The sequence below is a fragment of the Elgaria multicarinata genome, chromosome 5 (assembly GCF_023053635.1).
Source record: "Elgaria multicarinata webbii isolate HBS135686 ecotype San Diego chromosome 5, rElgMul1.1.pri, whole genome shotgun sequence".
In the NCBI taxonomy this organism is placed as follows: domain Eukaryota; kingdom Metazoa; phylum Chordata; class Lepidosauria; order Squamata; family Anguidae; genus Elgaria; species Elgaria multicarinata.
The window spans coordinates 44,827,381-44,841,702 of NC_086175.1; the positions used below are offsets into that span (position 1 = coordinate 44,827,381).

Consider the following 14,322-nt stretch of genomic DNA (forward strand, 5'->3'; position numbering starts at 1 on the left):
ACTGTAATTAACCCACGATCTGCTGTGCACAAACAGGAGAGGGGGGGTAAAGGCAAGAGGGGGGGAAAGTGGGGGCTAAGAGAGAAAGAGGGGGTGAAGAGGGGCCATGAAAAGAAATATACAGCAAAGGCAGCTGAGAACAGGGACAAGAATTGGATGGGCATTGATCTGTACACTGAGCCATTTTAAACCACTTTCAGAACCATGGCTGCATAAATATTCCACTGAACTGATGGACATCTTATTAGTGTATTTTATGCCATCTTCAGAGTGTGGCTAACTGCATTGCCTCAACATTGTCTGTTATTAATCCTAGACATTTGCACTAAAGAAAACATGATTTTTGATCATAGGTATCTAATAATGACATGGAAGCAACTTTCTTGCAAGATTTAATACTTTTAACATTACCGGGGGTGGGTGGGTTACTATTGAGTTTAATATCATAAATATTCAGGCACTGAGAATCTTTGGTTGTACTCATTCTTTGGAACAACTTCATCAAATACCTTTCAATCTTCCTCAGACAACTGAAACATTATTTCCTTTATCTCTATGTAGATCACTCTTGTTAATGAAACAGCAGAGGTTTCAGCAGTCACAATCTGGTTCAGTGGCATTCCCTTAAAATATCATTAGCCCGCTGGTTAAAACCAAAGCAGATCAACCAGTCAGACCTCTTGAGGAGGTTGCCTGGTAGAAGTGTTTCAATTCTGTACAGCAATGTGAGGTCCGGGGGCCAAGGTTGTATTCAGTATCCATGGTTACTAGAATAGTCCTTACAACTTCTAGAGATGCCTTTCAATCTTAATAAGGTCTTGCTCCAGTCTGCTTGGCCATGTATGTGTAAGCTTTTACACCAATACATTAGATTGCCTGTGAGGGGTGCATTAACATCTGCCATTTTAAAAGTCACCGAAACATCTGCTAGCGATATCAATAAAACATATGGGAGGGAACTGGAAAAGTCAAGGGGGGAAAGAGTGCATATTTTGCCAATTGTGAAACGTGAAAAGACTGCGGAAGAGATCATCGTGGTAAGGCTGCGGGATTTTTGCTAAATGTGGAGAAGCCCCACATGAGAAAGCTTGTAAATAATCTGGAATCAAGCAAGAACATTTCAAATGTGTACACGGACTACAAACAATATTGGAGTTTGTGAAATAATTTCATCATGTCGTAACACTGACCTCTTTTGAAATATGTATCTAGAACATTGAGCTGAATAAATGGTTAGGCTATAACTCATTTTATTATTTTAATTTCCATTATGGATTGAGCAGGAATGAAGGAGGAGAAACTTTACTTTCTTCCCAAAATGGCATCATAGACACTTCTTTTCTTTACTTGAATCTCCTTGAAGCCAGCTGCATTGAAGAGGACATTATACTCTGAGGCGGTCCGTTCTTTTCCTTCTGTATGAAGCATCATCATCATGGAGTACAGGTGAGCCTCTAAAGGCCCGGTTCTGTCTTCATCAAGAACTATTTCCACCACTAAAACTCCACCACCTGTTTGAAAAGGCATTTCTTTAGGGAAGATATAGCTACTTATTTCATCAATATTTTCCTAACAACCAGGAATCAGAAGCACAGAGTAAAGAGCAATGTGGTTTGTGAATGCCCTGACACATCATGAGAAGGGTGTATGGTGCAAGCTGCAGATCTGCATCTCAAGTTCCTAGCTTTCAGACATAGCCCAATAAGTACCCTTTACCAGAGTCTTGGCCCCCATCTATACGATGGGATTGCTCCTCATTAAATATAAACCCGAATTTTTGTTGATTCGAAGCTAGCTAAAGAGCATCACACTGCAGCAGCAACAGCGATTTATTTCCTGAATTTTTTTTATAGTGCAGTTATAAATGCGCACATGTGCATAAACGCATATATGAGGGGCGATGCTATAGAGGAGAGTTGATGGAAGCTATACATTTTATATGCAGAGCCCCAGAGATTCATATACAAACTGGGAGCAGGGGAAGGAATGAGGAAGCAGAATCAGAGAATTCAAGTAAACAAACGAGGCAGCCGATAGGTGGGAAATCAACCAATCACGTTGTCCTACCCTCAAAGCTCTGCCCACATGTCAAAATGTGATTTAACTCCCCCAAAGATACATAACCATAACATGGTGTAAACTTGGACGTGATCTAAAAGTCACAGTAAATCACAAATGCGAATATGCGCATTAACGTGTTAAAAACCCGGCACTACGGCAAATGGACAGCTGCGTCATGTGTCCTGGAATGCAAATATGCACATTTAGGTCAGGGTAAACAAGCCGTATAGACAAGCCCTTGAAGACTGCAAGGCCATTTCCAAATGAGGAAAGAAAAACAGCCTAAAATGTGGGCCTATTTGAGGATATTTGCAAACCTATTTCCCTCTTTTTATTCTAGTATGTGAGTTGTCCAGACCTTGTAAGAACTACACAACTAGTGAGAAAAAACAAAGATCAGGCGAAAGGAGTCTTCCTATGGGACATGATCTCCGCTTCAGAATAGCATGTTTCTTTAACCCCCTACTTGCTCACTAGTCCAACACAGTTTGCAATTGCAGCTTTAGCTATTTCTGCTTTATAAGTACACCTACCAGGTTTGCAGGCCTTGTGCAGTTTGGTTAGGAGCTGCACACACGTCTCATCGTCCCAGTTATGCAGGACCCGAGCCAAAATATATAGGTCAGCTTCAGGAACTGGGTCTTTAAAATAATCCCCTGTAATAAAATAGGTCGAGATCAGTTTAACTAAGCATGTTGTGTAAGGAATAATTAGCTGAACTCTGCTGCGATATCTTCTGCTGGTACTATTAGTGCATGCCAGCCTTGCTTTTTAGGGAAGAGCTTAGGGGCATGTAGGTGAAACAAACACAGAGATGAATGAGGGAGCATTGGGGTGTAGCAACGTAAGGAGGAAACAGCAATTACATATAGAAGGACCATGATGGGCAGAGGATAACAAGTGAGAGACGGCATCTAAGGAAGAATCGAAGTAGAATACAGGGGCTTTCTTTTCAGAGAAATACCCCTTAGCCTAATTTCAAAACACCTCTGCATGTCATCAGTTCAGACCTGTGGCAAGAGCGATCTGTCCCTTCCCTTGCAGCTCACCACATGAGAATGAAGAGGCAGAAAAAGAAAGTGGTGGGACCTACCCACTTTTGGCTCTGGCTTGGCCCCACCCACTGCAAACATGTGGTTTCCCCTGCCGCCGCCCCCCACCCACCCAAGAGAATATGGGCCTCGACCATATTCCTGTTGTAACTTAATGACGGTGACTGCATTGCTAAGTAGTGTGAGGATCTAAAGCCACTCCTCATATTTGGTTGGTTGTGAACTGGTTACATTCTTTCATTTTTGGCAGCAATTTAAAATAAGGTTGCATATCCTAAGCAGATCTTGGCGATACATTGCACTATACTGAATAGGAGTTATTGTACCTACAAATAAACTTAGTGGGTTTGGCCAATTTAATCCTGCATTTTGTCTTCTTGCTGTAAACAACCTTTACTAGTTAGAAGAATTAGATGTTTGGTAGTGTCTGCAAGGAGGAAGTGCTACAGTTTAAAGTAATGTAACGTACAAGAAGTAGATCACGTGCATAATCTTGAAATGCAAAGGGCTAGCATAATTATATAGCAGAAAACACATGCTAGGAAAACATAATCATTGTTAGATATTTTGTGTCCAGCCACTACTTCTTGTTATTCACTTTCTTTCTGGAATTATATGCCGCATATTAGCACTGCAGAACAAACTACATTAAAAACATGGGAAGAACCATGCGGAATCTGACCACGCCCCATCTAATCCAGCATTCTGTTCACACAGTGTCCAACCAGCTGTTTGTGGAAAGCCCACAAACAGGACACGAATGCAATTCTCCCCCCCCCCTTCACATGTTCCCTTGTAACTGGTATAAAGGAGCATACTGCCCCCAATTCTGGAGTTAATGTATAGCCTTTCCTAGTAGCCATTGATTGCCTTTTCTTCCATTACTGTTTAATCCACAGTGCAAAAACTATGTAATATGCTACCAGAAGTTATAGTAATGACCACCAATTTGGATGGCTTTAAAATATTAGACAAATTCCTGGAGAATAAGCTATCAATGGCCACTAATCATGATGGCTATATTCTATCTCCAGCATCTGAGGCACTGCATCTATTATTATTATTATTATTATTATTTCCCACCTTTTGTCCAAAGCTGGGCCTCAAGGCGGCATTACAAAATTTAAAACATATACATTTAAAACCTATAAATAGTAATATACAAAGTTAAAAATATATTAAATATATTCCAATATTAAAACATTTAAACATTCAAAATAACAATTTTAAAAGTCCTTGGCACACACATAGGTCCGATTATTCACCAAAGGCCTGCCAGAAGAAAAAAGTCTTTGCCTGCCTTCTAAAGCATATCAAGGAGGGAGCCAGTCTAGCTTCCCTGGGAAGAGAGTTCCAGAGCACTGGAGCAGCCACCAAGAAGTCCCTCTTCCACATTCCCACCAGGTATGCCTGTGATGGTGGTGGGACTGAGAGAAGGGCTTCCTCTGAAGATCTTTAAAGCACAGGCAGGCTTGTAAGTATGGCAGCTGTTAGGAAACATGAGCGGTACGTCTCTAGTAGTACAACCTTGTACATTTACCTTCATGGAAAGTAATCTGGTGGTCTTCTGAAGATACAAAATGCTTCTTTGCTATGTCCACTACTTTAGGTAGGTCTGAAATTATCACATTAGAATTAGGATACAGAGAAATGCATGTCTTAGCCAAGGCACCACCAGCTCCTTAAAGGGAAAGCAAAAAAAGAAGAAAAATTAAAAGGTAAGTTTCTGTGCCTTTCAAAGCTTTTTCAAAAACACTCCTAACAAAATGACTTCAACTTACCAGTAGAGGAGAAAAACTGAGAATTCTTTTAGTACTTACCCCCCAGATCACAGATAACTGAGAAATTAGAAAGATCAAATGCAGCAATCACATCTGTACCACATAGGTGCCATGTGGAATCCATGAAGTTTAAGAACTTCTTCATGTCCTCCTCCGATCTAGCAATTCGAAATAAAATTGGCAGATAAGAAGGTCTCTGCAGGTAGTCTGATCTGTAAATTAGGCCTGTGTCTTCTTGTGTTGTTGCTGTGACCCATTGAGATTAACAGGATTGTTCCCCTCTGTACCCTCCATCCTCTCAGTGATATGCAAGAAAACAGCCAATTACTTCCCCAACGTGGTGCACTCAGGGGGGAAATGGATGAGGAGCAAATTAAATTAAAAATTAAACTGGGGCAATCATCCTGGGGCAATCAAGTACCACAGGGCATTATGTATACCATTCCATTAGTAACTTTTAATCTGATCAGAAATAACCATGTTTCCTCACAACCAAATAATGAACACACACAAAATGTTACTCTTACCTATAAAGAGCCTCATAGAAATTTTTGGCTGGTTTGCCAAATGCTTTCTCAATTTGGTTTTTTCCTTCCCTGAAACAGAATATTTCTTTTTAATGTTGTAAAAATAAGGCAGGGTAACTAGCAAATGAAATTTCAGAGTCTTTCCCCACCTCCTTACACAGAATGTATTACTCATTTAATTAAATACATGTTTTTTTAAAGTGAATTGTAAATGTCCACAGGCTCTAATTACCCTAGAAGAGTCAAGACAGTCCAATTGAGTGGTATTATAACTTGTATTGGTGGGGAGAGGCATTAAATCTGTAAACTGCCTCCTCCCCTCTCCTGATTTTTCCCTGCATGAGTTTTGATGGATTTGCAGGGAGAAAATCTGGGGTGGGGGATAAACGTTCCATTAAATGGAGGGTGATGCTCTGTGTGTGTGTGTGTGTGTGAGAGAGAGAGAGAGAGAGAGAGGGAGAGGGAGAGGGAGAGGAAGAGAGAGAGAGAGAATAATAGAGAACAAAACCATTAAGTTTTGCCTTCAGTAAGGAATAAGTATCTTTTTTAATGACTCTCTCTGGGGATTGGCTGCGGGAAACTGGATTTGGTTATGAGGGATACACTTTCCACTTCCACCTATGCTCTGCTTGTATATATGTAAATAAGCCAAGATATTACAAAAATGCCATCAGCCTCTAGTGATCTCTTCAGCAAAACAAAATCAAATGTAGGGCATGTCTACACAAAGGGTTAGCCCCGGGCTGGATTCACAGTACTGGCAGGTCATCTACATGATGCAGCCGCCATTGCGAATCCATCCAAGGGCAAAACCTGGAAACTCTGCTCCAAAAAAGTCGGGCACTTACCCTGACTTTTTTGGCAGTGGAGGCTTGTCACAGCCCATGGCGCCCCCTGATTGGATGCCATGGGCTGGGCTGGAAAGCCCACCCCATACCTCTGTAAAAATAAAAAAATAAAAAATGGGGGGAGGAAAGGAATGGGCTGTTCCTCCCCCACTTTTCTTTTTTAAAAAATTATCTGTATCTGCGCAGCAGGGCAGATACAAATAATATTTTTTAAAAGGGGGGAGGAATGGGCAGCCAGAGGGAGGAGAGGCCCAGCATCCCTCTCCTCACGTCCTCCTCTGGCTGCCTTGTTCCTTCCCCCCCTTTTTTAAAAAATATTATCTGTATACGCACAGCTGCACATATACAGTTAATAAAATAAAAATTAGGAGGAACAGCCCCCGTCCTCTCTTTCCAAGCCATTTTTCTTTTTTATTTGTAGAGAGCTGGGAAAGTTCGCATTTGCGTTCCTTCCCAGGAAGGAACAGAAGTGCAGGAGCCAGGCACCTCGCGTTGCCAAAGCACCTCCGTCAAGACGGGGGCCTAGTTTAGTGCAGCTGATGGAACATCTCAACACGTGGAGAAGTAAAAGATGCAATCCAATATATACTGTTGGTCTGAAATAATTTCTTGGCTAATGGTATTGCAAATAAGCACAGCAGCAAATATCAAATAAAAATGAAAGACTGTTCTATGGAGCTGCAGTAAATTTGCTCACAAAAAGATTTAAGCTGCAGATAATCACAACTACAATAAATATAACTTTATAATTTCACGATAGATAATAATTTCCTGCATTATTACATAGACCTCCCTCTTCTTACCTCACAGCTTCCTTCAAGTAACACAAATTCGGAACGGAGATATCAGAGAAGTACATCATGTAACTGTACTGAGACTTTGGACTCGATTCTGCAAGGTAGAGACTGGAAATATCTGTGTTTCCATAAAGAGCTTCTGGAAGGGGGGGAAACACCAGTGTTATTGCAACTCTGTACAAGTTACCCTAAAGGTAACTACATGAACAAAATGTTTGCTGCAACAATAGCAGAATATCAATGACTTGGAATGCAGCGACCTGCAATTCCTTGGGGTTATCTGACAAACAATGGGATCCCCTATACACACACACACACACACACACACACACACACTATCCCCATTCAAATCCACATCCACTCCTCTCCCACTCAATTAAATATTCACACATTTATTCACTCATAACTTTAGCACATCCCTTCTCTCCACCATCACCAAAAAGGGTGTTGGAGGGAAGGTGTAGGATAGGTCTCTGTGATTCCTGCCATGGAAGCCTTGTTCCAAGAGCATCTCTGGAATGTACCATGAAGCAAGAAGGAACCTTCGAGCAAAGCTTCCAAGGCTGATCTAGGAATGAAGTTTCTATGGTAGCAACTAAGGAGCCCATTCCTAAAGTGTTTTCTTTGCCCCCTTTTTTCAATGGCAACAGATGCTGGGCTCTTGTCATTTGCAGACAGGGCTTGGAGGGCTTTACATGGCCTGCAGGCCACACTTTATGCACCCCTGTCATACCTCTGTCATCCTTCCTCTCCATTCTTAGGAGCTTTAACCCCACACAGGCCTCCAACAGCCTCTCCATTCCATTGGGGCTGGTGCCCAGACGTTCCGCAATAGTTGCTGACGTCAAGAGTCCTTCTGACTTCAGCAGCAGGTCAAATACTCCCAATTCACAGGCTGTAAATACAATCTGGAACAAAGGAAGAAAAGCACCAAAAGAAGAATGATCTTACAAATATATACGTATGAGGTTTTATCAACACAGGCAGAATATTTAAGGAAAATGCTTTGGAGACACAAAATACATCTCTTGCTAGTTTTCATCGTACTTCATTATTTTAAATATATGATTCCTGTGGTCTTCAGACTATTGAATGACAGCTTTGCAACTTGAAAGCCATTCTGCACAAACTTTTCAAGGACAAAGGCAATGGGGAAATAGGTGCGTTCCTGCCATTTCCTCTTCAGAGTGGTGCAAGAAGCTTGGTTGGAGGCTGGTACCTGCCATAGCTGTGGGCTGCAATGCGTCCCCTGCTCTGTCTCCACAACCCCAATGTGACTCAATTTGCAAAAGGAACCACCTGATGAATCCAGTATTGCTTCCAGAGTTCCCATGCACAAAACCATGCAGAAACGCTGCTTTGGCCAGCTAGTATTATGCGCCTTACGCAATAATCACACAAAAGGATCTTTGGACTGCTTCAGTGTTTTATATCGGAAGAAGAGTATTAAGACAGATGAAATGCACAGATGCACCAGGTTTCCCAGATATGCACGAGGACTAGCATCTACCAAGATAATCAGTGAAAGTGCAGTGCAACTTGTATTGTATACACTTAAACAGAGCATCGAAAGGAAAAGCAGCATTTCCCAACAAATCCTCAGTGGAGCAGCAACACAGGAAGCCATCTACTAAACTTCAGTGAAGAAAGTTTTTTTTTTCTTTTAGAAAAGACACAGATTTTGATCACAACACACAACAATTAACAAATTAAAAGTCCTTACACATACCTTGGAGATAAGACATCCATGCCGGTACTGAGATAAGAGATTAAAGTTTTCAAGGTCTTCTGCAGAATGCATTGTTCTTATAGGTTCTTGTCAGAGACAGAAACACACACGCTGAAGCAGAGTTCCCTGAAACGCCAGAGGGGGAACTGCCTGTTGCCCTGAGGTTCATTACTTATATAGGCTTCTTATATGTAATAGTGTTCTACCTTATTGCAGGGGACTCCCACTGAATCACAAGGTTCTCTATTGTTCTGGTGTGCCAAATAAGTTTGGTACACACTAGTCTTAGCCTTTGAATATACACATAGCCTGCAGGACTGGTTATGTGACGAGGTAACTTAGCATATACATTCATTCCACAGCATAGATCATATTCTTTAGCTGAGGAAACTAAATTCCCATAACATTTCCCTGCCCCTTTGGATCTATTTAATCAGTTCCACTTATAAACTCTACTCTTCCAGCGCCTGCATCTCTATTTGCATCAACTCTATCACTTCTTCTTTAAAGCTCCGTCACACTGGGAGTTAACACGCTCCCTACCTTTGCTTCTTCGCCCATGTTTTCATTCCTCCATTACTTCCTCTTTCAAAAGAGGAAGTACAGAATGCGTATGAGGCCCATGGCGCTGCTTCTCCTGCACCCAGCAGGAAAGAGCAGCAATTCCAATAAACATCGGACTTAATGAGGGGGGAGGTTGTTGCGGAAGGAAGGCCAGAAGGGGTGGAAGGCGTGCGGGAGGCAGATGACATCATGTGAGGGACCTGAGCAAACTCCGTGAGTGCCCACTAATGAGCGTGCAATAAAACGCTCGTGGGATGGAGCTTTCAGTTGCCTGCTCATCTTTTAACTGTTGGATAACCGTTCGAGTCATTACAGGGGTGTTAAAAGTCTTTACGCAACAGGAAATGCAACACACTATCATCTGAGAAACAACAACCCACCCACCCCAATAGAAGGATTAACCCCATTAATATGTATTTCAAAGCTGCTTACAGCCATCCTCCTACATCAGGCAGACACCACCAGAAATCAGGCTGGGTAACTGTGGCCATGTAAGCTGCTCCTGCTTTGGCAAGCCTAGCAAGTTACACAATGTTTTTAGTACTTGGGCAGGTACCATTAAAATATGTAAAATTAAAATTTTGTGAAACGCCCAGAGAGCTCCGGCTATTGGGTGGTATAGAAATGTAATAAATAAATAAATAAATAAATACAACATTGATCTCCTATAATTGCACAGGCCCCACCTTGATTAGGAAGAATGTAATCTAGTGCTAGTTGGTTCTGTTAATTGACCTTCTGCAGGTGGGAGAGGGCTTTAGTTACCTCTAGGAAAGCAACTCAAGAATCATTTGCCAGGTATTTCCACTACAGCTTGGAGGAGGATCACTGCAGAACCCACTCATGTAACTCCCCACCAAGGGAAAAATCCCGCTCCTATGTGCTGACTTTCAGTGAGTACAACAGATGCTTCTTTCGGTTTCTTACCATACCTGAGGGAGAGTCGTGTAGGTGCGTACTGCAGGTATGACCCAGCCAATGTAGCAATACTCATACCAATTGGTGGGGAGCTGCTTGTGTGCTTTGTCTCCACAAATCCAGTAATGCCCTGCTGGGGCAACCCAATTTATTATTCCCATTAGAGATGCATTTCCTATAACCAGACAGTAATAATAATTTCTTCTGCAGCTGATTTTTACCCTTCTGGGTGGACCAGAATATTGAGTACGCTTTGTGCCATTGGGATAGCACTATCCTATTGATTGGTTCACAAACTGGCATTTCCATATATGATAATCAATCTGTTGACAGGTGAAATTTGGTGAGCTACCATGGGAGAGATTGTACCTGGTATAAACAAAGTGGAACCCACTGCAGAATTGCAAAGAAGTCTGATTATATTGGACTTGCATGCCTGCTTGCAGATGAGTGTATTTACATTGGCTCTCCCCTGTGGGGGTTTGTAAGGTGTTACTTTTATTTCATTTTATACACCATCCATCTGCTGGGAGGGGAACTTCATCCAACCTGGTACTGCATCTATATGACCGCTAAGTGTTGCTACATAGTTTGCATTTTTGTAACTTGCTTCAGGATTACTAGATGCCAATAAAAAGTCTGTATTTTGTGTCAAACTACAGCCCTAAGTTTTTTTGTTTTGTTTTTAAGATGCTGTGATCCTTCAGTTGCACTTTGCTATCCTTGTGTGTCCTTTAAATTATTTAGGCTGCAATCCTATGCCCAGTTACCTGGAAGTAAACTCAATACAGTAAACTCAATTGTGCTTACTTCTGAGTAGGATTATGCTACACAGTCTAGTCACAATTACAAAGTTAACCAGAATTAAGCTGAACTTCACATTGACTATCCATTTAAGATTGCTAGCAATCCAGTATTGCTTCCAGAGTTCCCATACACAAAAGAGAGCTAGTGTGGTGTATTGGCTAGAGTGTCAGACTGAGAGTCAGGAAATCTGGGTTCTAGTCCCCACTCTGCCACAGAGGCTCACTGGGTGACTTTGGGCCAGTCACAGACTCTCAGCCCAGCCTACCTCACAGGGTAGGATAAAATGAGGATAAAACGGAGAGGAGATGGAGGATTATGTATACCACCTTGAGTTCCTTGGAGGAAAAAAGCTGGGATATAAATGTAATAAATAATAAAAAAATGTAAACTCTTGTAGTCAGATGTTTTGATACTGGTATAGTAACAGGGTTTGGTAGAAACTCACTACTGAGGCCCTATGGTGGGTGCTTATCACTAGTTCTCCTAATAGTGTATAGCTAAAAATCTACAAAAGGCTATGCCTGGAGCAAGACCTTTAATAGAAATTGACTTGTGAAGGTCGAGTATAGATTACATCTCAAATGTTACAATATTTTAAATAGGGTGACCATATTTTGGAAACCAAAATGGTCGCCATGTTTAAATTATTTTTAAAAAATAATTTTAAAACCTCAAACTTTAAAAAAAAAACCTCAAACTCAATGGATGGACAGATCTGTTTCAAACTTGGCATAGCTAAAGTCCTTGTTAAGAGCAATCATGGTGTCAACTTTCATCTCTTTATCTTTAAAAATGACAATTTTAAAAATAATAATTTTAAAACCTCAATTTTTAAAAAATTCCTAAAAAATCAATGGATGAACGGATCTGTTTCAAATTTGGTATGACTAAAGCCCTTCCTAAGAGCTACCATTGTGCCAAGTTTCATATCTTTATCTTAAAAAATGATGGAGTTATAAGCATTTTTGTTAATTCCCATTAGAGTTGCTCTTTGGAAAAATCTGGATTTCCCCTTCCCCACCCGGATTTGTCATCAAAAACCCAGACAAATCCGGGCAAATCTGGTCATATGGTCACCCTATTTTAAAGAGAGCTGCTCTTTCTTGCTTAATATTAAATCACACAGAATAGGCCTGAGAAAAGATTGCTACAGTGACTCAATCATTCTTTCTCTCTTCTTTTTCCACTCTTTCAACTCCCTGAATTCTACGCACGATGAAATGTCACATATTTCACACGAGGGTTGCAATCCTATACACAATTCCCTGGGAATAAGTCCTATTACACTCAGTGAGGCTTGCTTCTAGACGTGCATGGGATTTCACTGCATGAGGCTGCACTGGAAAAGAAAAAAATGAATCTGAGTGCTAAAAGTTGAAAGTGTAAGCCAAATTCATTGATAATATTTAGATGTTTTCCCAGTCCTTGTGCTTAGGATTTGCATATAAATCGGTTTAGGGCACAATCCTGTGCATGCTGACTGTGGAATGCTGGGAGCAGTAAGACTTTTTTCTGTCTAAACAGGCATAGGATTGCACCTTTAGCCTCCCTTTCTCATCTTTCTTTACCTAATCATTCTTTACTGCATATTTACCATTTAGTCTAGCACTGGTGTACCCCCTCCTAACCACAGTGTTCTTTAGCTATTTTTTTTTCTAATACGGGACCTGTTTTATTTATAAAAATGGAAAATAATAGTTTTTCTTTTCTATTCATTTTGTATGAGGATAACAAGAAAAACTAGCACAAAGAAATCTATACAGCAACTACAATACATGTTAATTTCAGATATATTGTATTTCTCACTCGTTCTTTATTTCAGTGATTTTAACACAACATATTATGTAGAACAGGTATGTTTTAAACGTGAGCTGAAGAATCAGATATATGACCAAGGCCACACACCCTTGGGGGCTGGTCATGTCAGGATGGCATGCCCTCTTGGGGGTAGGCATGTTGGGGTGGGCACACCTCCTTGAAGGTCGGCCATGTTGTCTTCCTTTTTGGTTTCCAAAATATGGTCACCCTAGTTGCAGAGTTGCCAGAAAATAAACATAAAATGCTTTTGGAGGTTTTCAGTCAATATGTGATGCCCATTACCGCCATGTGACAGTGGCACTGCAAATTTCTCGGCTGGATAGCCTTCGCTCATTCCTGCCATGTAACGCTGCGGGTTTGGGGGGAAATCAGTAGGCAAAGCAGTGCCCTACAGACATCCACCTGGTGAGCAGATTAACACATATACTGTGATTTCTAAAAAAAAATCTTTGTCCTTGTTCAAACCACAGGAAATATAGTTGATAAATTACATTTCAATAATTTCACATCGATATCTGTCTTTGAAGCTCCTTAGTTCAAAGCTCATTGACAAATCATCCTGACAGGTTGTGCTGTTTCCCCACTGGTATTCGAACACTGTCATTTCTGATGTCAGATGTGTGTCCTTTCATTATTTTCGGTACAGACTGACCTGTATGTCCTATGTAGAATGCTGTTGGTTATTGCTGGCTAGTAGAGTTTGAATTCAATTCAACAAGTCGTTCGGCCTGCTGGTTGAACAGTTGTTTTAATTTTTCTTTTAATGGGCAATTGTGTAGTTTTTATATTAGTTACTTTGTTTGTTTTAATGGTGTATACATTATCCTGGAATCCCTTGTGAATGAAGGAGAGTTTATAAAAGTTAGAAATATAAAAAATAAATAATTAAATTGAAGTGAAGGGGCCAACATCAGATTCCATATCCAAAGTTGCTAGAACAGCCCATACTTCTAGAGATGCCTTTCAATCTAACAGGTCTTTCCCCCAGTCTGCTTGGCCATATATGTATCTGCTTTCAGAGTAATAGATATGATAGCCTGAGTGGAATTCGTAATGTGGCTGTTTCATTGGGTACCACTGTTTTCTCTTGAACTAAATAGTCATTTAGAGTAGCTACCAAGTGGTACTTGCAAGAAACTGCTGTGTCTGGAGTGCTCCCTGCTCAGGATCCTAACCATTCCACCTCACCTCCCACATTTTCCTGCTCATCTCTCCGTCCCTGCCAAAAAGACAATTAGTATTCCATGGTCTCTGAGTATGCTCAGTCCACATTGGGCTATCTGGGGTTCCCCCGCCTTAGGTTTTTTCCCCCTAAAGTGTTGTGTTGCTGTTGTTGTTCTTGTTGTTGTTGGTGGTGGTGGTAAATAAGCATTGGAACTCACAACATGAACATTGAAAATGGAGGGAATAATCTGAATCT

At 41.0% G+C, this 14,322-nt stretch overlaps 1 protein-coding gene across 1 annotated transcript; it reads right to left on the reverse strand.

Annotated features, from left to right (window-relative positions):
* Nucleotides 1-1,302: 1,302 nt before the first annotated feature.
* On the reverse strand, nt 1,303-8,867 carry LOC134398760 (acetylserotonin O-methyltransferase-like). Its single transcript, XM_063126249.1, has 8 exons — nt 8,796-8,867; nt 7,800-7,974; nt 7,073-7,202; nt 5,422-5,490; nt 4,934-5,052; nt 4,654-4,794; nt 2,595-2,717; nt 1,303-1,511 (listed from the first exon to the last, which is right to left on the reverse strand). Exons 1-8 carry the CDS (start codon nt 8,865-8,867, stop codon nt 1,303-1,305), a joined length of 1,038 nt encoding a protein of 345 aa, XP_062982319.1.
* Between the last annotated feature and the right edge of the window lie 5,455 nt (nt 8,868-14,322).

Excerpts from the sequence above, each read along its gene's own strand:
- LOC134398760 (XM_063126249.1), bottom strand. The coding sequence starts at position 8,867 with ATGCATTCTGCAGAAGACCTTGAAAACTTTAATCTCTTATCTCAGTAC. Across the intron at positions 7,203-7,799 it reads GGAGAGGAAGGATGACAGAG|CTCTTTATGGAAACACAGAT; the intron begins GTATGACAGGGG and ends CCCTTCCAGAAG. Across the intron at positions 5,491-7,072 it reads TACTTGAAGGAAGCTGTGAG|GGAAGGAAAAAACCAAATTG; the intron begins GTAAGAAGAGGG and ends ATTCTGTTTCAG.